Source organism: Phanerochaete carnosa (assembly GCF_000300595.1).
Source record: "Phanerochaete carnosa HHB-10118-sp unplaced genomic scaffold PHACAscaffold_12, whole genome shotgun sequence".
Classification (NCBI taxonomy): domain Eukaryota; kingdom Fungi; phylum Basidiomycota; class Agaricomycetes; order Polyporales; family Phanerochaetaceae; genus Phanerochaete; species Phanerochaete carnosa.
In genome coordinates this window covers 38,910-63,584 of record NW_006767639.1, presented here as the reverse complement: position 1 = coordinate 63,584, position 24,675 = coordinate 38,910, and the positions used below count along the sequence as shown (strand labels likewise).

The following is a 24,675-nucleotide window of genomic DNA, read 5'->3' as shown; positions in this document are numbered from 1 at the left end:
CCTCTCGGCGCCACAGGCGTTCTGCTCCCACGTGACGCGATCGCACCCGCAACACACGAACTCGAGGCCTCCTTACAATGAGCCGCCGATGACAGACGCATCCTCTCCGTCCCAGGTCCCCTTTCAGTTGTGGGTGGCGGAATCCTAGCCGTCGGCTCCGAGTCCACCGTCACGTTTACACGCTTTGATAGTTTCGTGTTCTTGTGCGAGGCGTTCGCATCCGTCGAGCCCAAGAATGCCACGAACACCAAGAACCAGAAGAAGAACCAAGAATCGTTCTGTGTAAAGACCCTGAGAAATTGGACGAAAGCTCTGCACGAGCGCTATTCGCCGCTACCAGATGGAACCGCGGCCACATTCTTCCGGCTGTTCTTTCCGGAAGAGGACGTATCGAGAAAGTATGGCATGCAAGAGACGCGCCTCGCGGGATACATAGCAGACATCTTTGGTGTATCTACCAACCGCGATTCTCGAGGCGCGTCTCTACGAAAGTGGGGCGGGTCAGACGCCACTGGTTGTCTTGGACGCGAGGTCCAGTCGCTCATGGAAGGCACCAATGTAAGTGCATGTGTGGCGAGGTTGTGCAGCTGACACGTATGTTGAATTTCGCAGGACCAGCAGGAAACGCGCTCCATAAGCGATATTAGCAGACTTCTCACCGAGCTGGCTTCAACCTCTGCTTACTCCTCTTCGTCAGTCCGCGTACCAGCAACGTCGCGTCGCAAGCCACGCGAAATTTTACGCAACTTATATGCATCAGCATCAGCCATGTCTGCATCCGTAATCACACAGATTATTCTCAAAGATTTGCGTCCGATATTATACCCGCTCAAGGAGACGCATTACACCGCACAGCTCCTGCAATACAACTCCAAAGCCGTACGTATGCTGACAAAGGAGCAAGCTATGAAAGTATGGGACCCAGACGGCAAACTTTCTCAAGCGTACCGCGTGTGTGCATCAATTGAAGAGGCCGTGGCAGCGTTCGAGAATCCCGAGGAATTCATGCGGCCCAGGGTTGGCGTGCCCATTCCAGTAGGCTCCATTGTACCTACCCTGAAGCGTCTTAAATTGGATTTACCCTTCCACAGATTCCGAAATGCATCAAAGGCAGGGGGTGTAAGGACTCTCTCAACAGCCTCAGGCAATCCTCGAATGTATGGGCTGAGACCAAGTATGACGGAGAACGAGCGCAGATCCACGTAGAAATGGATCACGGCGGTGACTCAAAGATTACAATCTTTAGCAAGAGCAAGCGAGATTCGACTGTGGATCGTTTTGGTGTGCATTCGTGCGTCTTAGTTCTAACTTTTCTCATACGGGGTAGCTAAGGCACGCTCTATGCAGGATTATCCGGGAAGCTTTAAGCCTTCCGGGTTCGTCTGATGGGGGTGGTATCCCATCGACTGTTCCACACATCAAACACAACGTGGTTATTGAGGCCGAAATGGTCGCATACTCTAATGCGCTCGGAAAGGTCGACGGTATGCCATGCATCTGTCCAAGGAAGCTAATTGACGTTAATCCAGTCATCTTTCCACCACAGAATTCTGGAGAATACGAAGTCTCATTGCATCAACCGCTCTCGGCGTGCGAGGTGCATCCTACAAGAAGACGAATCCGACGGAAGACTGGCAAGTAGTCGTATCTCCTGCACGCCCGCTTCCAATCGAACCCTTTTTAGGTCCCAATCCTCGCTCATTTCTGACGCCTCAGACGAAGGCGCACGACACCTTGCGCTCGTCTTCTTCGACGTTCTTGTCGTCGACTCCGAGTCCCTCCTCTGGCGGCCGTATTCCTACCGTCGTGCGCTGCTCGAGTCGCTTATCGTGCGGCGTCCAGGGTACGCGATGCTCGCGGAGCGCGTGCCAATCCCGATGCATTCTCCAAAAGAGGCGGACGAGGCACTAAGGAGGGCATTCGCGAAGTTACAAGCGGACCGTGAGGAGGGCGCCGTCCTCAAAGCGGACGAGAGCAGGTATAACGATTGGAAGCTGAGGTGGGTGAAGGTGAGTGCTTGCCGTACGACGGGTTGGTTGTGAATGGATGCTGACGCGAGTCTTCCTACCAGCTGAAGGCAGACTACATTCCCGGGCATGGCGACTGTGTAGACCTCGTTCTACTTGGCGCTGGTTGGGATAAGGAGCGTGCGCGTGAACTGCTCGGTAACCCAGTGATACCCACCCTTGCACCGTCCGGCTGACATCACACACAGTTGGCCCATCTGTTTACACGACTTTCTACATTGGCGCTGTCGTTGATGTGGTGGCGTCAGAAACTGCGGTAAGTCTGTCGGATTCACCCATCGACATCATAGCATTTAGCCAAAGTTCTAGTCCTCAGAGAAGCCGGGCTTCCAAGTCATCTTCACCTGCTCATATGGTCTGAGCAGAGAACAACTTGAAGAGCTGAACTTCTTTATCAAGAGCACTGATCCGGTAGCCTACTCTGCAGCTGGCAGCAAGGTGAGCTAGTATAGTAACTCTCCTTTCTTAGGTTCATATCAAAGTTTATACGATTTAGTATGCCTCAATACTGCCGTATTCGTTCACATTGAATCTCGGCTTGGCACCACCGGCTGTCATGCTTCGAGAACCCATTCTCGCGGAGTTCTATGGAGCCGGGTTCACGAAGGCACCTCGTAGCAAGGTGAAAGAATTCAAGCGTCTTCGAGTTCAATGTGGCGACTGACACTAATGTTATACCATCAAGTACTATGAGCTTCGCTTCCCTCGCATGACCAAATTTCACCGCACAAGCGAGCGATCCTGGCGAGATGGCATTAGTCTCGACGAATTCCAGTGTATTGCACGTGAGGCTGTTGGTCTGGACCGCCCAAACAAGGATATCGACGACTGGTGCAAAGGTCTCTGGGGCAAGTTGCAATCTCCAGGGGCGCGCTGTCCCGCGAAGCGGAAGGCGCGCGAGGAAGAATGGCTTGACAAGCTTGAGAAAGCAGATGGGAAGCTGAAGCTCAAGGCGCGAAGGCTAAACCTTCCTGGGCCAGCTGAAACCATGATGATGGAGAATGTGCGACACGAAGAACCGGCAGCGGCGGCACCCGCGAATAAGATGAGGGCGTTTGGGTCGGTGACGAACATCTTGCCCACGCCACTCGCTCAAGCGAACAAAGAGCTTTCTGCAAACGTTGACCCACCATCTACCAAGCCAATCCCTGAGTGTCCAAGACAACTTCAGTTCGGACCCGACGAAGACTCTGTGAAGACACCAAACGTAATGTCTTCCGTCGCTCGGGAACATGCCCAGCAAGAACGTGTCGTAGAGAACCCTACACCTGCAGTTTTGCGGACGGAGGTAGCGGTGACACCTCCCAGCTCCAATGGAGCAGTAGTCACCACGTCAACGCAACAGCCCTTCCCCGCCACGCCCTGTACCATCCGCCAGTTCCTGCAGCACGCAGCAGTCTACCTCGCGCGAGACACCCGCCTGCCACGCCCAAGCTGGCGCGCGCCCTCGCACACCGTCGTTCCGCACGGTCACCAGCTGCATACCCTCGAAGCCATGCTGATAGCCTGCACCTGGGGCTCAATCAACGTGTGCGATTGGGCGCGGTTTGGCGTCGTGTTCGTCGACGACTCTGACGCCACCCACGCGTGGATGGACGTCGTGGCACGACCGCTGTTGGAGAAGAGGACGGCGCTGCTGCGTAAAGGGTGGGATTTCGAGAAGCCAATTTTTATTTTGGGGCTGAGTATGCTCCATGTGAATAAGCTGAACGAGGAGGTTGCAATTGCGGGGAAGGCGATTTGTCGGTTCGGTTGAGATAGTAAGTTATTTCTAAATTAGCTACCTTGAATTATACTCTCGTGTAAGCAGCGTATTTATTCGCAAATGGCTCATCGTTACATGTTGAGATTACGATTTTATTCGCAACGTCCATGTCCCGGAAGCATCGGGACTGCGGGTGAACGCGCAGGTGAACGCCCAAAAGTCGCATCGAGCCAAGCGCCAGTAATCTTCTGTCTCGTCCACGAACTGACCCTCTCTTTCACGACCTCACGATGCTGCCCCGCCATCTCCGACGCGCAGTCCTCTCGCAAGCAACGCCCACGCACATTCGCCTCGCACTGCGCGCGCACGCGGCACCGCTAACGCTTTCGCGGCCGCTGCCGCCGTTTTCTGCGGTGCTTCCCGCATCAAGCTCGTCCTTCCACTCGTCTGCGCGTCGCTCGAACGAGCCACCGAAGAGCCCGTTCCAGACGTTTGTGGAAGTTCTGCGAGAGGAGCTCCGCAAGAACCGCGAGCTGCAGGACAATGTGAAGCAGCTGCAGGGTGACGTGGATAAGTTCCAGGACTCGGAGGCCATGAAGAAGGCGAGAGCGGCGTACGAGCGTGCAAGGGCGAGTGGAATTTTGTCCTGAGGCTATCAACGCTTGCTGACAGTACCGTAGCTGACGTCTAGCATAAAAGAGAACCCCCGGCTACGTGCTGCCGCGGAGGAACTGCACAATGCTGGTGTGAAGGTCGGAGATGCAGTCTCGGAAGCACTGCGGACGATGGAGGAGAGCGAACTCATGCGTGCGGTATATTGCTTTCAGATACGCCTTTCTTCATTATTGACTGACACCTCTGTCTCCAGATCTCGAGAGCATCCGCTGCCGTCTCATCAACGATTGAAAAGACCACCGAACCCATTCGCCAGACACAGGCGTACAAAACTCTCGCTGAGACTGTGGTCGATGCACTCGACGATAGCGGCAGTGCGAAGCACGCAGGCTTTGAGGAGAAGGAAGCACGGCGGAGAAGGCGGCAGGTACGGCTTGCGAAGGCGGGCAAGGACAGCATGACAAGCGGGCGCGCGCGAGTAAAGGCAGACCCAGACGCGGGCCAGGCTGTCGTGCTACATAAAGATTCGCCGCGGCAGGAGCGCTGGAACCGTCTGAAAGAGACGAGCCCGCTCCTGCGCCAGTTCGGCGAGCTTCGCCAGCAGTTCGATGAGTCCGAGAACCCGGTCGTGCAGAGCATACGCTCCGTCACCCAGACGATAGGCTCGTGGTTCGACGAGAACGAGAGCGCGCAGGTGCAGAGGTTGATGAAGGCTATGGACCCGACGTTCAACCTTGAGGGCTTTGAGCGCGAGTTGCGCGAGTATATCGTGCCCGAGGTCGTCGATGCGTACTTGAGCGCTGACCAAGAAGCTCTCAAGGCGTGGTGCGGTGAGGCAGTGAGTAATTTACCTCCTGCTTTGTGTATTATCTAACTAGGTATTTCAGACTTACAACGTGCTCTGGGCAACTATGGAGCAGTACTTGAAGCAGGGTTTGATCAGCGACAGCAAAGTGCTTGATATTCGCCAAGTAGAGGTCTGTGCCGCTTCACTCCCTTCTCGTCCTTAAAGTTGCTTATCCCACATGTGTAGGTCTCGCAAGGCAAAATCCTTGAGAACGATATCCCTGTCTTTGTGATAACGTTCGCCACGCAGGAGGTGTTGATTTTCCGGAATGCCAAGACGAGAGAGATTATCGTCGGCGCAGAGGATCGCGTCGAGCAGTGTCATTACGCTGCCGTTATCACCCGTGTAGAAGAGGAGCTCGATAACGAGCTCACCGGTGGATGGAAAGTTGTCGAGGTATGCATGTCTCCCACAAGCTCATTTGGCTTATTTTGAACGTCAACTTTTTGCAGATGGCACGGAGGTCGGCCCGGGCGTACCTCTAAGTACGCGCTGACGAAAAGTAATACAGTGCATTGAGATACACCTGGACTCGTCCTATATCGCTTTATCATCACCCCACTCAGCTGTCGTCAGTCCTATATCTATTCTCATCGTCTAATAGTCATCATCATGCTGTCGTAATGTCATTAGAGTGCTGCACAGGAACACTGCCCGTGTTGTCTACTTTTGAGTCTACATATTAGAAGAGGTGGCAATACGAAACTCAGAGAGCTGACAGGCGGAAAAGTCCAAAGACGGAAGTGATGAAAGGTTCAAAAAGCGCGGAGAAGTGGGTAGAGTGGAGAAAGGTGAGCCAGGGGAAGGGTCTATGAGTTCCGAGTGTTCGCGGACCCGTTATCCTTCTCCCGTAGCGCAGCCCACACATCTTCGGTCGCAGCCGCCAGCCGTTGCTGGATCGAGCCGACGCTATCAAGAGCCGGGCGGACGTCCAGCGCGAAGACAGGCGAACCGTCGGGCTCTGGCGGTGCAGAGTAGTAGTCAATGACATAGCGGACCTCTTCACCGGTAGTCCGTCGCTTGACAATCCAGTCGTGGCGGTCAAATGGAGGCTCAGTGCTGCAAGTTCTGTCAGACTCGCGGAAGTATGAAAGGACTAGTAAAGACGTACTTAAACCTAGAAGGCAGAAGCCAACCTGCGAAGAGCCAGAAGCGAGCCTTTGGCGAGAGCTCACCTGGACGACCCTTGAAACGTGCCAGCTGGAGCTCTTCTATTCTGTGGTAGATCTCAGTGTTAAAAGTTCAAATATAACGCAATAATCACGTACGGGTTCTCCTTCTTTTCCCACTTGAGGATCTCGAGCCACGCCTGCTCGTTCAGCCAGTTGTGGATCTGCACCATCGTCTCGACGTGCTCCTCAGGTGTCTCCCAGCCCTTGCGCACGAGCGCATTGTAAAACTGCTGCGGCGAGGGGTATTCCCAGCGCGAACTCGCGTCACGCGGGATGGTTGACTCCTCACGGGCGGTCGGGAGCTGTAAGGTCTGGTGCGCCGCGGGTGCCTGCGAAAGCTGGGGCATCTGGTTGCGCGGATTCAGCCCGGACGCGCCATCGTGACCTATTGGACACTCTGTGGGACGCTCGCTCGCCGGCGACGGGCTGTATTCGATGGGGCATTTGGCGGGTCCGGAGGTGCTTGTGGAAGTATGCGGCACAGGATACTGTGCTGGTGCGGCGTCGTGTTTGACTGGGCAGCTTGTGGGTGACTGAGTAACAGTCGATGTTGTCTGACCCATGGCTTGCAGGGAGTGGTTATGCTGGTAGACGGAGGAAGGACGTGCAAGGGCAAATTAAGCGGTGAAGGAGAAATTCAATGAGCAAATGCTGCGTAGTAAGCGCGTATGACACACCCGGATACCCCCGAATTGGCTGTCGTGTGATGCGTGATCTGGCGACCGTTCCGAACTCCGTGCCATCGCCATACAAGCGAAGACAGCACTCAGAGCATCCATGTCCAAACGTTCAAATCTCAACTGCTAGTCCTATGCGGTGCATGTATGCGGAGTGGATGGTATAGATGGTTGTACGATTTGATTGACTTCAACCGCCGCAGCGAGTAGTCTTCCAGTATACTTCACCGCGCGGAGCTTTGCTTGCTGCCCCGCCGTAGACGAAAGGCCAGCACAAAGGAGAGGTGCGCACAGGCAGTGATCCAGATCAGACGCAAAATGCTCAGGCCAGCTTACGTGTTAGCATGGCCTTCAGTTGCAACGAAGGGCTGGAGGCGCGTACACGATGGTGTATAGAGTAGCTATAGGAGCGGCGGACTTACCGCTTCAGGATCCGACACCAGTACTCCCTGCGTTCGTCTACTTGTTAATTAATTTTATAATCTTCAAGACCGGGCACAACGACGGAGGTACCTCCGTAATGAGTACTGCAGCTGGTGGTGCCGCGGTGCGAGTTCTTGATCATGGCAAGACCGGCCCAGCACGTGCGGCGATCGCGTAAGACACACCATGGTTTTGACAACCGCCGCGGGAGCGGGGCCGATGCTCTCATGGTCATTCTCATCAGGCTCATCGGACCTATAACGTCTCCCCTCGTCCCAGCTCTAAAGCCAACGCACATTGCACGTACTCTCTTCATAACATACTCCGCCAGGCTTCAGCATAGATCCATGTCTCAAGTGAACAAAAGCGAGAGTGAGTGGAGGGCTGTCCTCTCTCCTGAGCAGGTACGTTTCCGGCCGGACGAGAGGTTGTAACCTGGTGCTGACGAGGATCTCCGCAGTTCCGTATCCTCCGCCAGAAGGACACTGAGCCCGCTGGCACCGGCAAGTATAACAAGCATAAGGAGGAGGGTGTTTACACGTGCGCCGGATGCAGCACTCCGCTGTACAAGAGCACGACCAAGTTTGACAGTGGTTGTGGATGGCCTGCATTCTTCGACGGTGCGTCATCTGAGCGTGACAGCCGGACCACGATCTTGATACAGGTACATGTGCACTACAGCGATTCCCGGGGCCGTCAACCGTCACGACGATCACTCGTATGGCATGACGCGTACGGAGATTACTTGCACTGCATGCGGCGGACACCTAGGTCACGTCTTTAAGGGTGAAGGCTTCCCGACTCCAAGTGTGTGATCTGCCTTTGCGATGTTGTTCGATCAGCTTACCTCGTCCGTTCACAGTCGATGAACGTCATTGCGTCAACTCCATCTCGCTGAATTTTACCGAAGACAAGAAGCAATAAACGGCCTCCTCAGATAGCTTGCCCCACGGCCTAAGCGTGTACTGTATCGTGTAGCATTTAATGGAATTGTAGTTATATTCTTGCAACTTCATCATCTGGCTACGCAGTGAGATTTAGAACGAGATTCTAATTTGTGTTATGCGCTTTGATTTCTTGTTTGTGGTATATAGACAACGACATCAGAACCCACGAGAGAGAGGACGATTCCAGGGTTGTATCGTAAAGTGCGACCCGTCGCGTGATTATGATGATCATAGCAAAGATGGTAAACATGGAGAGCAGGCCTAGAGGTCTTGCATGTGTGAAACGAGGTCGTCGAGCTCCGCTTGGGACTTGCGGAGCTTCTCTTGCGTTTCCTGCGCAGGCGATGTGAGCAGAATCGTTCCAGGGCAGCGTGCGTCTGCGCCAGCTCAGCGCGCTGTAACCGCAAGCACATACCTCGTACTTCTTCTCCCACTGCTCGCGCTCCTGATCGAGTGAATGGCAGCGCCGCTCGAACTCCTCAGCCTTGACGTCCACTTGCCTGAGTCTGTCGGAATTACAAGCTGCTGGTCAACAATCGAGCACCATCAGGAGTATCTCGTGCACGCACTTCTCGACGACTTCCTTGGAGTGCTTCTCTGCCGCATCGAGCTCCTCCTCAAGAAGCTGCACCTTGCGCTGTAGAGCATCTATCGTCGTCTTGCTCGACTCTGCATCCAGCGCGGCAGCCTTGGTCTCGGTCAGCTTGGATTCGGACTTCTCGAGGTTGGCGTCCGCGAGGTCGAGCTTCACTCGGAGAGATTTGACCTCCTGTTCCTTCTCGAGGAGCTGCTGGTCAAGCTGCTTTACTTTGGCCTCTGCTCCTTCTGCACGCGCGATGGCGTTGTCTGCCTCTTGGCGCAGGGATGCAAGACGCTACGCGCAAGCGGTGTGAGTTGGGAGAAGATATCTCAGACATTGCGGGAGGTGTACCTCCTTGATTCTCTCCATGACGCTGGTGGGTGAAGTGCTGCTGGATGATGTAGCTGTCGGATGTAGTGACTGGGTTGGTAGAGTGTGTTTTGGCTTCGTGGCTGTCCTGATTATCGCGTCTGTTATAGTGCGTTGAGACCGTGGGAACTTTGATCTCGCACGTGCGGAGCAGAATCAGTGATCTCGACCTCCGCTCTCCCTTACACTCGCTCTTTCACTCCCAGCAACCAGCCTCTGCCTCCAGAATCACGCAGAGCATCGCAAATAGCCAGCTATCATCACTGGTCATTAGATCCGCCGTTGATCCCGCATTACGTCGCCCTGATAACTCAGGATGGCCGCACCGGTGGCTCAGGAGGGTGAGTGCGAGATTTGCGCGGTTGGCCAGCTTAATTCATCACCTTCTCTGTCCCTCCCACAGAGCTGCCTATATTGGAGGCTATCATAAAGTCAGTCGACCCTGCTGACTGCTCTAGTGGACCGTCAGGGCCTGACGCTTGGCGCAACCATCTAGTATCCGCAACCGTCTTACTGCTCTCAAGAAGAATCGAGGTGAATACATCAAGGCGTCAGACGTCAACAACCTATACCAGCAGATCGTCAAGCAAGGTTAGTCGTGACCCATGTTTGCAAATTTCGCCGTTCATTAATGTTCTGCGATGCGTCCATCCTCATGTGCACCACGCGCCTTCGCCTCGTGCAGTGACGCGTCTGAACGAAGTGCGCGACGACCGTACGATCTACAACAACCGACTGGACACCACCCTTGCAGACGTGTTCAATCTTCTGTCCCTCTTCTACCTTACGATAGGCAAGACGAGGGAATGCCCGGCTACCTATAGCCAGATTGCCAGCATGCGGGTGAGTCAGACTTCGCAGTTCAGTCACGAACTATACGGGCCCTGGCCCGCGTCGGGACCTGCCGTGGCGCTGCCACAGATATTGGCAATGCCGAAATCTGTGATGGCGATTTTGCCTTAAAGATAGCTTCTGCTTTCTCCAGGAAGCCGGAAAGGCTCTCTATTCCTGCGAAAAATCCCCAGCCAATCGTTTCTGCAGGGGAATTAGCTTTCGCGCTATACATGGAGGATCGTCTCTGGCGGCAGTGGCTCCCTCGTTAGATGCCGCTCAGTTCACACTGAGTCGGCCCGCCTTCCTGTACTGCTTGGTCGAGTCTGCGAGACTATCTACCAGGCACAACATACCAACGGTACATTTACCTCGTCGAAGCTACACCCCAGAGCGCTCTGGAGGCCACATCCTGATGCAGATTTGTCCCCCCGTTTCCGCATACATAAGCAATACGCCGTCGCTACATGATCTTCCCTCGCTGCTCCTGTCCCCCTGCGCAGATCCTAAAGCTGATTCATGCTCTACTCGCCACAGCAAATTCTCGACCATATGAACGAGTCCGGCATCTACAACGAGGCGGACCTTGCACCATTTCACCGCCGAATAGCGGAACTTCGGTGCGTATCTGCTTTGTCACTTTTCTTGTGTATGGCACCGCAGTCGCGTCCTAGGGTATAAGCATGGTATTTCCTACTTCGCGACGTGGAGGCTGGGCGACACTAGGCGTCGGCCTGATCGGATAGAGCAACGGTTTGTCTGACATTTTCCTCAAGTGATAGCGTTATGGGCATTTGTCGGCGGGACGGGGCAGCTAATACGACTGTGCAGGCAGATCGTCCAGCAGGATGCGGATAGCGGAAAACATCCTATGTCGATGACGACACTACTTGAGCGGCAGCTCAACGAATGTGGTGTGTATCACATCTTTCATGCACAAGACGTGGTCGTTGATAATTTGCAGACAATGTTTTGCGGAGCCTGCAGGACTCCCTGTCGGTGCTTTCGCCCGAGCTGATTCCCCATACATGAACGCCTCGTCAACATCCGACGGCAGCTGGTCGCACTCGCCGCCAAGGAGACTGCCAGTCAGGCTTCGGCCGCTGCGCGGACTGCCGCGGAGGCGGCCGCCAGGGGCCCAGCCATCAAGCCGCGAGCACTTGCGCAGGCGCAGCCCCCAGAGGATGAGTCGCTCGAGTCCGAGGTGGAGTCTAAGACCCCGACGAAGGACATGCCCAACCCTGAGCCTGTGCCTACGCTGAAAGTGAAGGCGGAACTGAAGCCTATAACTGAGGAGTTACGAAAGATCGATTCGTGAGTAATTTTCTATCACCTCAGTCAGCTCTAACTAGCTGTATAGAAAACGTGTGGACGGCAAATTCATGGGTCCGGGAGGGACGTTTCCTCCTTCGCAGGCTATTTGTTCCTCCCTGTTGGAAGAATGTTTTGAAATAGTGCAAGAGATTCGAGCGCTGGACGAGTCGAAGAACGTCTCGTCATCGCTCAAACCAATCTACGACCGCCTCACCGAGATACGGAAAGAACTCGAAAGCCTAGTCATGACCCACCGGTGGAGTCTGCGGGAGACCGACCTGTGGAATTACAGCCTAAGTCTGCAAGAGATCGACAAAATGCGGGTGGACGGCAAGTTTACGGACGCGGAGGGGCATACTCCAGTAGGACAATATGTGAGACACTGGGCAGTGGTTCTTGTCATTGTTTGCTCATCGAGCCTCAGGTTCTGCTCTACCTTCTGAGAAGATGCTACGGTCTCATCTACCGACTGCTTTCGTCCAGTGAGCCAGTCTCAGAGGAGCTGATGCCAATAGTATGTGCTGCCATACCGTTTAGCTTGCTTAGCGTTTACTCGTTCATAGGCAAACAAGCTTTCCACAGTGAAGAAGTGCTTGAACGAAGTGCTTAAGTATGGTGGACCATTCAGCCCGCGCGACCTTTACCCTGTACGTATGTTAGCCTGCTTTCTCTGAGCACCGCGGCTGAGTCTTGCTCCGGCTATGACTGTAGTACCAACTCGCACTGCATCAAATCGACTCCATGCGCAAGGATGGTAAGTTCGTCGGTGTTGATGGCTCGATACCGGAGGGCCAGGGTATCGTCATGGCGCACCTCAACGAGTGCCATGAGCTGCTCGAGATGGTGCGTCATTCGCCGCTCGTGCATATCGCGCACTCCGCATGTACTGAAACCGCTCTCTAGCTCAAGCAGCGTATGGACGAGGGACAGGATGATGACGATGAAGACTTCGACGAGGACAGCTACGTATTTGAGAGCGGCTCCGACTCGGAAGACGACGAGCCAGGGAAACACTGACGGCACGTGCAATTAAATTCCTTGGATTTACCCTGTCATGACGTTGAGTGTACGATCCGCACTTCCACTTTTCCTCTCCACGGGGCAATTCAACAATAGCGCCCCACTCTGCTTGGCAGCGTGCATGAAACAAATAAAACTGTCCAAGTCATCTCATCTTGAAGGGATAGCACGTAGACTAGCTAAGCATGAGATTTTTGGATGCCGTGTAGCAGAATCTAAGTCGAACAATTCTGTCATCTACGATGAAGTGAAGGCGCCGACGTGCTCCTCAACAATCTTCTTGATCTTGGCCTCGAGCTCAGGAGTGATGTTGCCTTGGGCGATCTCGGAGAGGAGGGCACCCTGGGTGGCGGAGAGGTGCTCACGGAACTCAGCCTCCCACTTGGTGATTTGATCGACGGGGATAGGGTCGAGGAGACCGTTGACACCAGCGTAGATGATGGGGACCTGGATCTCCATGGCGAGTGGCTGGTACTGACCCTGCTCTGTATCATGCGTCAAAAGTGTTTCAAATCAGAAAGGACGTTGGGACGTACTAAGGAGCTCAGTGAGACGGGCACCACGAGAAAGGAGGAAGCGAGTCGACGCATCCAAGTCGGAACCGAACTGGGCGAAGGCGGCGACCTCACGGTATTGAGCGAGGTAGAGCTTGAGCGAACCAGCAAACTTCTTCATAATCTTGCTGCAATAGGAAGTTAGATTGTGACTTCACGTCTGAGCGTCAAAGGTCACTCACGTTTGGGCAGCGGAACCGACACGCGAGACGGAAAGACCAACGTTAATGGCGGGACGGACACCACGGAAGAAGAGCTCAGCCTCCAAGAATATCTGGCCGTCGGTGATAGAAATGACCTAGTGATCAACCAGTCAGTACAAGAGCTGAAACTGGGTAATAAAAAGCACATACGTTAGTGGGAATGTAAGCAGAGACATCACCGCCCTGGGTCTCAATGATGGGCAGGGCAGTGAGGGATCCTCCGCCGAACTTATCGTTCATCTTCGCAGCACGCTCAAGGAGACGAGAATGGAGGTAGAAGACATCACCGGGGTAAGCCTCACGGCCCGGGGGACGACGAAGCAGGAGAGACATCTGACGGTAAGCGACGGCTTGCTTGGACAAATCGTCGTAGATAATTAGAGCTACAAAGTGTCACGTTAACATTTCGCATGGAGAGAACATTGGCGTAGAAACGTACCATGCTTGCCATTATCACGGAACCACTCGCCCATGGCGCAGCCCGAGAAAGGTGCAAGGTACTGAAGAGGAGCAGCCTCGGAGGCGGTGGCAGCAACGATGATAGAGTACTTCATAGCATCGTTCTCTTCGAGGGTCTGGACAAGCTGAGCGACAGTAGAGCGCTTTTGGCCGACGGCGACGTAGACACAGTAGAGCTTCTTGGTCTCGTCCTTGCCATCATTCCAACGCTTCTGGTTGAGGATGGTGTCAATGGCGACAGCGGTTTTGCCAGTCTGACGGTCACCAATGATAAGCTCACGCTGGCCGCGACCAATGGGAACCATAGCGTCGATGGGCTTGATACCCGTCATCATGGGCTGGTTGACGGAACGACGGGGAAGAATACCGGGAGCCTTGAGAGCAGCACGGCGACGCTCAGAGGTCTTGATGGGGCCTTTGCCATCGATGGGGTTACCGAGGGCGTCGACAACACGGCCAAGGAGCTCAGGACCAACGGGGACATCAACAATTTGACCGGTACGCTTGACAGTATCGCCTTCCTTGATGTCACGATCGTTACCGAAGATGGAGACACCAACGTTGTCCGCCTCTAAGTTCAAGCACATGCCACGGACGCCAGAAGCGAACTCAACCATCTCTTCGGCTGTATAACACACTTCATCAACCTTTCGCGCTACTGTTCTGATGTGCGTAAACGCGTACCCTGGACATTCCTGAGGCCCCAGACACGTGCAATACCGTCACCGACGCCTGGCAAAGTTTGGTTTAGACACGCGTCACAGACAGATTGAGAAAGACACACTCAAGACACGGCCGGTTTCCTCAACATTCGCACCCACGGCAGTACCAGCTATCCGCGACTCGAGAATGGAGGACACCTCAGACGCAGCTATACGCGTGACGTGTACCGAGAGAGTCCGTCAAAGCGTCGGAGTTAAACGCATGAAAAGAGCCACAAAAACAGCGTAGAATTTAGTCAGAACATGGCGGAACCGATCTGCAAGCAGCTGGGAGCACATACCAGCCTTCGCAGTGGCGTAGGAGCGAGAAGCAGCAGGAGTAGCGCGGAGTGCAGCCTGCGACGTTCAAACGTTGGGTGAGCCTTCCAGTTCGTCATTTTTGGCGTAAAAAAGCGCACTTTGGGGGCAGCCGCGACCACTGCAGCGCGTACAGTGTTTCTGAGGGCGATGCGGTGCATCACGACTAGGATATTAGGAAGGAAAGTGTGAGATGGTCGCAAGGACTGCTGAGGGAGGTTACGGGCGTATGCGGAATTTCAGCCGGGGGAGCCTTCAACCTTTTATTTCAGTCTCCGCCCCAATTTTCGGTTGGATGCGGTCCACACTCACCGGCGCCTCCTGACCAGTCGGCGAACTCGCGTCCTTCGACGTCGTGCAAGGCGTTCAACGCGACTCTAAAAGTGATGGCGACGTTCTTTAGACGTAAGTGTGCCCTCTGTTTCGATGCGGCCTCCTCGCATGATGCATATGCCCGTGTACAGCGTTCCGTCAAATTGCAAGCCGAGCACTTCACGCACAAACCATTCAAACCACTGCTGCTCCCACCTCCTCGGTTTCTAACGCCCTCTCTGCCGTCAGTAGCCAACCCTCGCGCTATGTCGTCGCCTCTGTTGCAGGCCGCAAATATCTTCTGGCGCCACGCGACCTCCTCACCGTCCCTCGCTTGAAGGACGTCCGCGTTGGCGACGTACTTGCGCTTTCCGAGATCCACGAAGTTGGTTCACGTGAGTTCACGCTTCGCGGCAGCCCCGTCATTCCGCCGGGGCAGGTCAAGGTCGATGCGACCGTCGTCGAGCACACCAAGGGCAAGATGGAGGTTATCTTCAAGAAGAAACGACGAAAGGGTTACCAGAAGACCATCAAACACAAGCAGACATACACTCGTCTTCGCATCGGTCCTATAGACGTCGTAGAGCCCCAAGCATAAACCATTTTATTTGCAGTATATGGACATATGGGATTTTTGGCCATATTCAGTGGAAACATACATAGCGTACACGCTACTTACAAGATGTCTCACAGCAATGCTAAATCTCGCCTTCCTCTGGAGTTTCTGCCCTGGTAGGTGGCTCCTGCGGCCGCTCTGGCTCCGATGGGGGTGCCTCAGGGGCATCGTAGCGGGGACGCTGTAGTCGATAGTTATTGATGGTACCAATTTCGGCGACGATATACACACCTTTTCAGCTCGCTCTTCATAAAGTCTGTCGTCGTACGCTGGGCGTTCACGCTTCTCCCTTGGGTCGCGCTCTTCTCTGTAGACCGACTCACTACGTTCGCGCTCGTGGTAAGGTAAAGTCTCCGCTGGGTAGGACTCGTCCCAGTCACGAGAATACCCATCGTAGTCTGCTCGCGAACCTCGGCGCCGCTTATCGTCCCGCTCATAGTCTCGGTGGGACCTCGAAGACTTGTAGTAGTCACGATCGTGGTCCCTGTCCTTCTCCTTGTAGTGGCCTCGGTCCTCGGAATAGCCGCGGTCTCGTGAATGATCCCGTGACCCGCGACGCGGTTCTTTTTCGTAGTCGTCGTGCTTGTGGTGCCGCCGGGAGCTGCGGGACTCGCGCTCGTGGTGAGAGTCGCGCTCATCTCGGTCTCTCTCTCGGTCTCGGTGCTCCCTGTCCTTGGACCGCGCACGATCTCGCTCCCTTTCACGGTCGTCATCATGAGTATCACGCGGGTCCTTGCGCTTGCGGCTGGTTGTGGAACCGCCGTCCTCCGAAGCCTCCCGCTCACGTTCGCGCAAGCGGTCCTGAGAGTTGTTACGCTGAGTATGCAAAACATAGAGACATGAATAAACTTACTTACTTTTTGCCGCTTGATGAATTTGCCGAAAGCAGCACGCCGGCCCTCGTCTTCCAAGGCCTTGAATTCCGGAAGGTCTTGTATAAGAGGTGCTACCTGGTGACTGGTCAGCAACGCCGAAGATAGACATTGTGTGGTAAGACAGACCTCTTCGTAAGACTTATTGATGTCAACAGGCTCGGCCATTTTCTTGAGAGCATAACGAAGGTCGTCCTGCAAATGGCGCTGCCGCCTCTCCGCGCGACGCTTCTCGTCAGACTGGCGCTTGACCGCTTGTTCGTGCATCTGGGGAGGATTTTGCGTGAGTACTTGGTGTCGTTGGCAAGAAAAATATACATACAGTGATGAAAATTCCCTCCAGGTCATCCGTTGACAGTGCACGTACACCCTCATCGCCCTTGACAACGTTGAGGAATTGCTCCTTCGTCGTTTCCGGTGTAAACCTGAATGATTGAGACGCTTCCCCGTTCTGCTGCTCATCCTCAGCCCCAGTCTCTTTCTCAGGTGGTGGATTGGGCAGGTCCTCGTTGTGACGCTTGATGGCAGCCTCGATAGCAGCGATCTTGGTGTCAAGTTTCTGATCAAGGCCATCGACAGTGTCCCAAAAGAGCTCAAGAGGGTTCGAACCAGGGTTGCCGAGTATGTCGAGGTAGCGTTTGTCCTTCGAGAAGAGAGTATATACCTCTTTCCACTTGGTGCGAGCCTTAATATTGCCAGAGTCAGTCAGTCCCTTGAGGAGCTCCTGCACAATTGAGCACGTCAGACATGCATATATGGAAGTGGATTTTAGCGAACCGACCTTGAACCCTTCCCTGGCCTTGCGTTCCTTGCGTGCCTTCTCGACTTGGGCCCTGCGCATCTGCTCCTCAAATTCTCGCTCGCGCACACGGCTATAGTCTTCGAAAGCAAGAAGGATGTCTAGCATAGGCAGTTTGCGCAACTCCTCGTCTTCTTGCCACTCGTCGGTTTCCATTACTCGCTTCTGCGCCTCACGCCAGCGGGTGAGAACGTCGACCTCTAGCTTTTTGAAGAGCGTTACGACCTTGGAAATCGCACGAGAGCGGGACGCGCGCGATTCTTGCTGTAGAGACGATGAAGACGAAACTCACTACTTAGAAAAATGGATTACGCACCATTTCCCGTTGCTTCAGCTCTGCCACATACTCTTCGAATATCAGCCGCCTCTCAGCTTCAACCCTTGCCTGTTGCCAGATGGGGTGCTGAGCGAAGAGTTTGTCCGCTGTGGCAAAAGTCGTGTAATGGAAGACATTCGGGTTTCCCTTGAGCATGTTTCGAATGGCGGGACGTAACTTTGACAATCTGGCATTACGTTCTTCTTCCTCCTTCTGACGAAGACTGTCGGTGTACTGACAGTGCATTTCGTGAGCCGCTATCCGCAAGTAACGACGACTGATCGCTCACTTTTTGCCATGCGGTCTTCTTCTCAGCCAAAGTGTTGAGGGCTTTGTACAACGGATCTGTAATGATAGCCCTCATAGTCTGATCCCAAGTCCAATTGGCATCGACACCTGCTTTCCTCAAAAGATGCGTGAACGCCTTCTCCCCCTCCTCGACGGTAGCAAAGCCGTTGTGCGGGATCACAGGATCCTCAGGGAGGTTCGGCTTCGCAGGCAGAACGCTGTTTGCGGAAAACGGAAGTCCGCCAGTGTGCTGGCCAACACTGAGGTCCGCACCGCCCTGGCCATTGACTTGCTGCTGAGAACCGGCTTGTGAGGAGGTGTCACTGCCACCCAAAGGGTTACTGGCACCTTGCAAGGGGTTTGTCCCCGAAGTTCCGGTTGTGCTGTTAGGGAGATTAACTCCCTGGCGCGCATAGATATTATACGAACGACATACATTAGCGCGTTGTTTGGCTGAGCAGCGGTCCCTTGCTTCTCGACCTTTTCAAGCAAAAGTAGCAACTCGTCTGGCATGTCCCATTTCGACTCCTTTGTCTCAGTCTACTGTAAAGTCAGGAAAGATTGCATGTATGATAGCAGTAGCACGCACGTTGTAGTAATACTTCCGTCCTCCAGAGAAGTACTCTTTCCATTTAGTCTGATTCAATGCACGCTGGGTGAGCAACGATTAGTACCTGTCTTACTATATTCATTCGCGTTACGCACCTCGAATGGAGTCTTCAGATCTGCAGAGATGTCAAATACTACTGCGACCTGCAGAGCGAACGTAAACTCACCATCTGGTTTCTCCCAAACACTTTCCCGGGTGCCCGTGTTGAACCAGTACGTCCGACCTTCAGGGTTACGATGCTCCGTCTACAGGCAGAGTGTGAGCGTTGTACCTTCTGACGGGCGTGTATCCCATACCCAGACATTCATCCTGTGCGCGGCCAGTGAGGAGTACGAGCAAGAGCGGGCCCTAAACGACGGCGCTTCACTTTGAGCTATCGATTCAAGAATAGAAATTGGCTCTCACGCTCATCAGCCAGCTGGCGCGCGTGAAGCAGAGCTGATCACAGGGTGATAAGCGCAGTTTTTTTCTCGAGAAAACTTAGGCAAAAGTGGCTAAACAAGGCCCAGTTATTCCTCAATTTCACGCCAGTGCAAACTGAGGAGAAACTGGTGCAAAACCAGCCAAAAAGGTCTGAAACACAGTAAAACTGGTGGAAAACTGAGCTTTGCCTTTAGTTTTTTCAAGTGAAAACCAGAGAAAGTTGGTGCTTTGTTGAATCAGTTTTTGGCTAATTTTATGCTGGAGAAAAGTGCACTTACCACCCAGTGTGAACAGTGTTGTGCAGTCACTGACTGAATATGCCTAGTCATGAAGTCACAGTCAGTGACCAGACCATAGTCAGTGACCGAGCAGTTTTCTGGGTCCCGCGATCAAGGGTAGCACCTGTGAGAAGCGCAACAGGCGTACTACCATTGAAAGACAGTGCGAACATGATGCAGCCTGAGCTAAGAGGGTTCGTAGTCCTGTATTAAATTCTATTCCTGATATTTACCTGCTTGTCCTCTCTGTTGCAGGCTTTATCAGTAGAGAGTTCAAATCTAATTATTTCTTTTGTCATATTATGGCTCATGACATGCGGCATACCATGTGCTCTGATCAGTGGCAGGCCTACTTCGGAGCATTTATTCAGGGTGAATAAAAATGAATTTTACCAAAGCAAAGCCAAGTGCACAAACTAGCAAATTGGGGACATGGTGCTGTGTATGTTACAACTGAGAGTTTTGTGCCCAAATCACCAAATGCAGCAAGGACCATACAGAGATTGGCAATACTGTACAAGTTTGAATGAGAGCAACCAACCCCGTGCAAGCAATGCCAAGTGCCAAATTGCCAAAAACAGTAATTTCAGAGATCTTTAGTGGATTTTTTATTGGATTTATCTTGATTTTGGCCCAGATTTGGTGCAAAGTTCTGTGACAAGACCCAAAAATTACAATCCTGGAGAGGCTTGTAACACGTGATGTTGCTTCTATTTAAACTCGTACAGTAGGCAGTGGCATAGGTGTTGCATCCAGACAATGCATGGTCAGAGAGCTAGGTAGCAGAAGCAAGCGTGTACCACGCAGTTTATCATGCTTCCAGGTTAATGCAATGCTTATGATGGTATTGTGGACTAGAACACTGGCTGCCAGAATACCCTCGAACCACTTCAGGTCACTCTGCATTGATGTCTTCAGCTCAGTTACTCACTGTATGTGCATTTGGTATTGCACCTATTAATTCGGACAGTGCCTCCAGTGCAATTCTGCCACAGACTAACTAAGAAATGGGATCTCTGGCCCACTCTGGGGCACATCTGCAGTGCCAGTAGCTAAGAAGAAATAGAGTATATGTAAAATTCTAATACTACAGCCTACAGACTCACTCTACTTGCTACAAATGATTCCACAAGAAGGCATCACCAGTGTGATAGAGTTCTGAATGCTGATTGGCCAGAATCCCTTCCTGTGATAAGGACCTGGTGACTGCTCAGTCTCAATCACAGTCAGACTGACTTGTGACTAGCCAGTGACCGAAATAACTAGTCACTGACTAGCACAATGCTGGAGCTGAACTCCACAAAATTTATGGTCCAAAGCAGTGTTGTGCCAGTCAGTGACTGGTCAATGACCAAGTCAGACATGATCATGACTAACCAGTGTTCTGGGTCCCATCTCAGCAGCCTATCATGTAGCAGAATGCTATTGGGCTCTTCTGCTCTTTCGTGGTCTGCGATCATGAGTTGTCGAGTAGCAAATGTACAATATGCCCATAAGTTACCAGACAGCTAGCTATAAAGGATATGAGTCTGGGTCATAATCTCCATTTGCATCCATGTCAACAATGCTGTAAGCTTCAAGTTCCTCATTTAAGCTCTGAATACTCCATTTTTCCATTATTATCACTTAGAAATGATCTTGATAATTGGAAAGTCATGTGAGAGGCAGCTTGTATGGCTTGCCATAGAATGCCAGAGTGATTGGTACATGGTCTTCCTCTGTAAGGTCCCTCTCCGCTTGGGCATCTTGCATTAGGCCCTGCGCGATGGTGTTCAGAAACCTGACATGATGAAGTGTGATGCAGCATTTTGCATCGTTTGCTTTGTGCAGTGTAATGTGCGGCAGCATGTTGGCTGGCATAGCTGATGGTGTCAGTGCTAGAGAAGCCAAAGAAGGTGGTAGTGGGACTGTAGAGCTGGTGGCAGGGGGAGTGGGCATAGGTGATTGTAACAAGGGAGTGACAGCCAAAATATCAATGTAGAGCCGATGCCTACATTTGGCATGATCAACTTGTGTGCCCGAGGCTTCCTGCTTATAACAAATGTGAGTATTAAGCTCTGCTTCATTGGTGGGATTGTGTGCCATGAGCTGTGAGTGTCCGGGAGTGAGGATAAGCTTGAGTAAGCTGAAATATCTCTCTGCTCCACCATTATTGAGACATATTGGCAGAATCTGCTCGGCAACCTGCTCCAGTGGACGTAGCTGAGTATTGCGCCTGATATCCCTCCAAACTTGCAAAGGATCATCTTTCAAGAGCTTGTTTAGGTAGCAATATAAATCTACTGAGCTGAATTTAATTGCAGGAAACAATAAAATGTGGCTTACTGAGTAGGTTGCTGCTTCTGTGCTGCTAGCTGCTTGTCTAGTAGTCCAAAGACTGGTCATACCCTTGAATTGCCCAGTGTTCTCTAAATATGACTGAAGATTTTGCTCCAAAGCAAGAGGAGGAGCTGTAGCAGTAGGAAAAAGGTGTAAATAGATGTGCTGCATCAGCATAAAAATATCTGCAAAGCTGAACTCTCCAGGGTTAAATGAACAGAACTTTAACTCAGGATGGAGAATAATAGCAGCAATGAAGATATTCTGATCTGCAGCCTTTCAGCACTTTTCATCACTGAAAATAATAGTTCTGCAGGCTGTGCCACTGTGTCATCATTTATGTCAGCTCCTTCTACTGAGCGAAGGGAGTTAAAGTGATGATACAGCATGCCAAAGATTATAGGAACATGGTCAAGGCAGGTTAATGATGCCTGAAGAATGTTTGCAGCTTGTGCAAGCAGTTCAAGATGGCTTTTCACACTAAATTCAAAGATTAGAAAAATTCTAAAATAAACAAGTATTCAGAGCCTGACTGTGCCAGAGTGTGCCAGAATGTAAGGCGCGCGACTTAGCGCCCATTTACTGTAGACACTTTCCTTTTTTGTAACTTGGTGCTCTCGTCGATCGAAAACACGTCTTCTTTATGCTCGCTCATGTATTTGTTATTGGGTAGCATTCCGGCCTGATATAAGATTGGGATGCCCCTCGGTTTCAGCAGACTTTACTTTTACCCCACTGTTGTAGCTACTCTTTGCGAATACAACGCGGTCTGGCTCTTGCGGGGTGATCTCTAAGTCTACGACCTTACAGGTCTTACACTTTTTTGAACCTTCAGGCTTGTATTCAGCGAAAGCAAATTTTAGTTGTTGTCGCTACTACAGTAAAAAAAAACTACTGAAACCGAACCACTTAGGACTGAGAATGAGCACTCGAGTCCTCAGATTTCAATCGAGAACCGCATCACTGATGATTCCCTCTGAGGAAAGCGTCAGTGATGCGTACGTTCTGACAATGGCGAGCACCGGAGCATCAACCATGCTGATGCCTATGTCTTATGCCAAAAGGAGAATTGCCCCGACACCTCCCTTGCATGTTGACGCTGAACATGTCGACAGCCAAGGTAGCGCCTCTGGCAATCAAACAGGTAACAGGAACTCTTCCTCATTCATCTTTGAATTTACTGCCACAACGGGATCGGCCAGCGATGCAGAGCTGGTTGATCTCCACCTGTCCATCAGCTGCAGAAGAGCACCCTCAGTATATGAGGCAGCTCTTCCTCAAATCAAGGAGGAAGACAGCGAGAACAGAAGGTCTCTCCACGAGGCCCGACGACAACGTGATTGGGAACTGTCCCAGGTGTGGGATGTGTTCCAAGAGCAGATTTCCGATGCAGGCGGTATGGTCGAGGAAGTGACTACTGAGTTTGAGGATTTTTTCAGTGAAACCCGCAACAAACTCAATAGATACCACGCCAAGTTCGCCAAGGCTGTCAAGGGGTCCAAGCATAGCCTTGACGTCTTCGGCAAGACTTTGAAGGACTCTGGCCAGAATGGCCAATGGAGAGTCTCTCGACGAAGCTGCCCAAGCCATAGAGGCGAAGGAGCTCGACAGGCTGCGAGTCTCCCAGACCAAAAGTCCTGTGGATGAAGGTGACAAAAATGACAAGTCATCCACGTCGCCTTCCCCTGAGCCTCAATCCAGCCCAAAGAACAAAGGGAAGGCTAGAGCGGACCCTATCATACCCTTCAATCTCCCTGCTACTAACCACAAAGGGAATCGAGGCGATGGACCAGGTTTGATTAATCATGTGGTAGTAACTACTACGGTGTGTGATGTATTACCTACTAGTAACCAAGCTAGCAACTGTGTAGGGCCTGTAAAGCCTGTCTGGCACCTCTCGGCATGCTATATATAGTGCTTCCATCAACTGAGCTTGAAAATAGGCTGCATATGTAATATACCACTTAATTGAAAAGATGACTAAGCTAAAACATCATCCCAATATGGTAAAGCATCTCAAAATATATGATATATTTTGAACATACCACATATTGAATGTTTTTGCATCATGTCATGGAGAACACATGTACAAACAAGTTCTCCATTAGTAAGCAGCTCAGCAAAGCAGTATTTGGGCTGTTATTCACAAAAAACTCGCCAGGAGCTAGCGAGTTTTTGGATATATATGGTAGCGCTCTCGGATTTGAAAAAAGCGCCAGAGCGTGGGAAACCACCTTCTGCAAGCTATTACACCTGTTCCCCTTCCTTCCCCCCTCATAGAATTGTCAGCGCAAGTGTTAGAATAGGTTCTAGTATACTTGTGTGGTGTATATCTTAACCCTCATGTCTTCCTGTGGTGTATACATTATAATAGGTAATAAATAAGCTTTAAAGTGAAAAAGGGCACCAGAAACAAATGGTCCTGTACCTTGTATAGAGCTTGGAAGAAAGTCGGATGGCTCTAGACATATCTATACATGTTATGCAAGTATGGGGAAGCAATTTAGAGGCCAAGATAACATGCAGAGATGCAGGCAGGAGGTCAGAACTCTTATTGCCCTCATGATAGCTTGGACACTGTTCTCAGCCTTTAGTAATGAATGTAGCTAGGTACAAATGGTTGCGCGGATGCCCTAGCACTATTGAATGATATATGCAGCTCTGTGGAGCCTTATCACACTGGAAAGGGGCTAACCTACACTCAACAACATGGGTATGCAAACAGGGCTTAAAAACACCACATATGCAGATGTACAGAGGCCTACAGGCAGAGATAAGCTAAATGCAGCTACATACATAGTATTCTGACATATTCTGACCCTCCCAGGTGGTGATCCCCTTCCCACCTATGCTGTAGGAGCCAGGCACACATCTGTGCACAGATGGTAGTTCCGAACTGGTCAGAACTTCATCAAGGTGTCACTCCGGGGTTAACTGATGCACTGCTCCACTAATACATGTTCCCTGGACCTAGAAAGTCGTATACCCCCGTTTTGATAGGCTGGAAATCGATTGGAAACGGTCCACTTGTCTGATTCTAAGTGATTGAGCCAGTAGGAGGTGTTTTCAATGAGATCAGC

At 52.1% G+C, this 24,675-nt stretch overlaps 8 protein-coding genes across 8 annotated transcripts; 4 read left to right on the top strand and 4 right to left on the bottom strand.

Annotated features, from left to right (window-relative positions):
• Positions 1 to 88: 88 nt before the first annotated feature.
• On the top strand, positions 89 to 3,902 carry PHACADRAFT_178551 (uncharacterized protein; the record flags this gene model as incomplete). Its single annotated transcript, XM_007401060.1, has 12 exons — positions 89 to 133; positions 163 to 558; positions 613 to 1,035; positions 1,092 to 1,291; positions 1,348 to 1,484; positions 1,547 to 1,634; positions 1,685 to 2,009; positions 2,072 to 2,165; positions 2,216 to 2,283; positions 2,337 to 2,465; positions 2,524 to 2,649; positions 2,713 to 3,902. 12 exons carry the CDS (start codon positions 89 to 91, stop codon positions 3,781 to 3,783), a joined length of 3,102 nt encoding a protein of 1,033 aa, XP_007401122.1. The 3' UTR covers positions 3,784 to 3,902.
• Positions 3,903 to 4,022: 120 nt separating this feature from the next.
• On the top strand, positions 4,023 to 5,679 carry PHACADRAFT_32796 (uncharacterized protein; the record flags this gene model as incomplete). The annotated part of the gene is made up of 6 exons (XM_007401037.1): positions 4,023 to 4,345; positions 4,424 to 4,544; positions 4,601 to 5,185; positions 5,235 to 5,324; positions 5,381 to 5,590; positions 5,647 to 5,679. 6 exons carry the CDS (start codon positions 4,023 to 4,025, stop codon positions 5,677 to 5,679), a joined length of 1,362 nt encoding a protein of 453 aa, XP_007401099.1.
• Positions 5,680 to 6,003: 324 nt separating this feature from the next.
• On the bottom strand, positions 6,004 to 6,713 carry PHACADRAFT_105614 (uncharacterized protein; the record flags this gene model as incomplete). The annotated part of the gene is made up of 3 exons (XM_007401059.1): positions 6,004 to 6,253; positions 6,306 to 6,410; positions 6,463 to 6,713. The coding sequence occupies 3 exons, from the start codon at positions 6,711 to 6,713 to the stop codon at positions 6,004 to 6,006; spliced, it is 606 nt and encodes a 201-aa protein (XP_007401121.1).
• Positions 6,714 to 7,739: 1,026 nt separating this feature from the next.
• PHACADRAFT_264362 (uncharacterized protein) lies at positions 7,740 to 8,444 on the top strand. The gene is made up of 4 exons (XM_007401058.1): positions 7,740 to 7,870; positions 7,927 to 8,086; positions 8,148 to 8,273; positions 8,329 to 8,444. The coding sequence occupies exons 1-4, from the start codon at positions 7,814 to 7,816 to the stop codon at positions 8,388 to 8,390; spliced, it is 405 nt and encodes a 134-aa protein (XP_007401120.1). The 5' UTR covers positions 7,740 to 7,813; the 3' UTR covers positions 8,391 to 8,444.
• On the bottom strand, positions 8,438 to 9,406 carry PHACADRAFT_264360 (uncharacterized protein). Its single transcript, XM_007401057.1, has 4 exons — positions 9,345 to 9,406; positions 8,983 to 9,287; positions 8,829 to 8,919; positions 8,438 to 8,746 (listed from the first exon to the last, which is right to left on the bottom strand). The coding sequence occupies exons 1-4, from the start codon at positions 9,360 to 9,362 to the stop codon at positions 8,675 to 8,677; spliced, it is 486 nt and encodes a 161-aa protein (XP_007401119.1). The 5' UTR covers positions 9,363 to 9,406; the 3' UTR covers positions 8,438 to 8,674.
• A 150-nt stretch (positions 9,407 to 9,556) lies between these two features.
• PHACADRAFT_264357 (uncharacterized protein) lies at positions 9,557 to 14,972 on the bottom strand. The gene is made up of 20 exons (XM_007401056.1): positions 14,864 to 14,972; positions 14,747 to 14,801; positions 14,528 to 14,614; positions 14,428 to 14,475; positions 13,724 to 14,368; positions 13,435 to 13,667; positions 13,264 to 13,379; positions 13,064 to 13,209; positions 12,411 to 13,012; positions 12,219 to 12,350; positions 12,071 to 12,154; positions 11,932 to 12,021; positions 11,554 to 11,881; positions 11,158 to 11,507; positions 11,025 to 11,107; positions 10,731 to 10,813; positions 10,048 to 10,205; positions 9,859 to 9,953; positions 9,766 to 9,793; positions 9,557 to 9,703 (listed from the first exon to the last, which is right to left on the bottom strand). The coding sequence occupies exons 1-9, from the start codon at positions 14,921 to 14,923 to the stop codon at positions 12,765 to 12,767; spliced, it is 1,638 nt and encodes a 545-aa protein (XP_007401118.1). The 5' UTR covers positions 14,924 to 14,972; the 3' UTR covers positions 9,557 to 9,703; positions 9,766 to 9,793; positions 9,859 to 9,953; positions 10,048 to 10,205; positions 10,731 to 10,813; positions 11,025 to 11,107; positions 11,158 to 11,507; positions 11,554 to 11,881; positions 11,932 to 12,021; positions 12,071 to 12,154; positions 12,219 to 12,350; positions 12,411 to 12,764.
• A 127-nt stretch (positions 14,973 to 15,099) lies between these two features.
• On the bottom strand, positions 15,100 to 18,883 carry PHACADRAFT_188310 (uncharacterized protein; the record flags this gene model as incomplete). The annotated part of the gene is made up of 12 exons (XM_007401055.1): positions 15,100 to 15,871; positions 15,922 to 16,491; positions 16,548 to 16,640; positions 16,692 to 16,829; positions 16,885 to 17,625; positions 17,678 to 17,911; positions 17,967 to 18,348; positions 18,402 to 18,505; positions 18,555 to 18,617; positions 18,671 to 18,690; positions 18,742 to 18,820; positions 18,872 to 18,883. The coding sequence occupies 12 exons, from the start codon at positions 18,881 to 18,883 to the stop codon at positions 15,773 to 15,775; spliced, it is 2,535 nt and encodes an 844-aa protein (XP_007401117.1). The 3' UTR covers positions 15,100 to 15,772.
• A 3,723-nt stretch (positions 18,884 to 22,606) lies between these two features.
• Positions 22,607 to 23,242, top strand: PHACADRAFT_32789 (uncharacterized protein; the record flags this gene model as incomplete). The annotated part of the gene is made up of 1 exon (XM_007401036.1): positions 22,607 to 23,242. The coding sequence occupies one exon, from the start codon at positions 22,607 to 22,609 to the stop codon at positions 23,240 to 23,242; it is 636 nt and encodes a 211-aa protein (XP_007401098.1).
• Positions 23,243 to 24,675: the final 1,433 nt, after the last annotated feature.

Bases quoted from the DNA above. Each gene is read 5' to 3' on its own strand.
- PHACADRAFT_264362 (XM_007401058.1), top strand. From the start codon at position 7,814: ATGTCTCAAGTGAACAAAAGCGAGAGTGAGTGGAGGGCTGTCCTCTCT. The intron at 7,871-7,926 runs GTACGTTTCCGG...GGATCTCCGCAG, and splicing joins CTGTCCTCTCTCCTGAGCAG to TTCCGTATCCTCCGCCAGAA. The intron at 8,274-8,328 runs GTGTGTGATCTG...GTCCGTTCACAG, and splicing joins TGAAGGCTTCCCGACTCCAA to TCGATGAACGTCATTGCGTC.
- PHACADRAFT_264360 (XM_007401057.1), bottom strand. The intron at 8,920-8,982 runs GTGCGTGCACGA...TAATTCCGACAG, and splicing joins TCCAAGGAAGTCGTCGAGAA to ACTCAGGCAAGTGGACGTCA. The intron at 8,747-8,828 runs GTATGTGCTTGC...TCGCCTGCGCAG, and splicing joins AGTGGGAGAAGAAGTACGAG to GAAACGCAAGAGAAGCTCCG.
- PHACADRAFT_264357 (XM_007401056.1), bottom strand. From the start codon at position 14,923: ATGCACCGCATCGCCCTCAGAAACACTGTACGCGCTGCAGTGGTCGCG. The intron at 13,210-13,263 runs GTGAGTGACCTT...TTCCTATTGCAG, and splicing joins GTCGGTTCCGCTGCCCAAAC to CAAGATTATGAAGAAGTTTG. The intron at 13,013-13,063 runs GTACGTCCCAAC...CGCATGATACAG, and splicing joins CCGTCTCACTGAGCTCCTTA to AGCAGGGTCAGTACCAGCCA.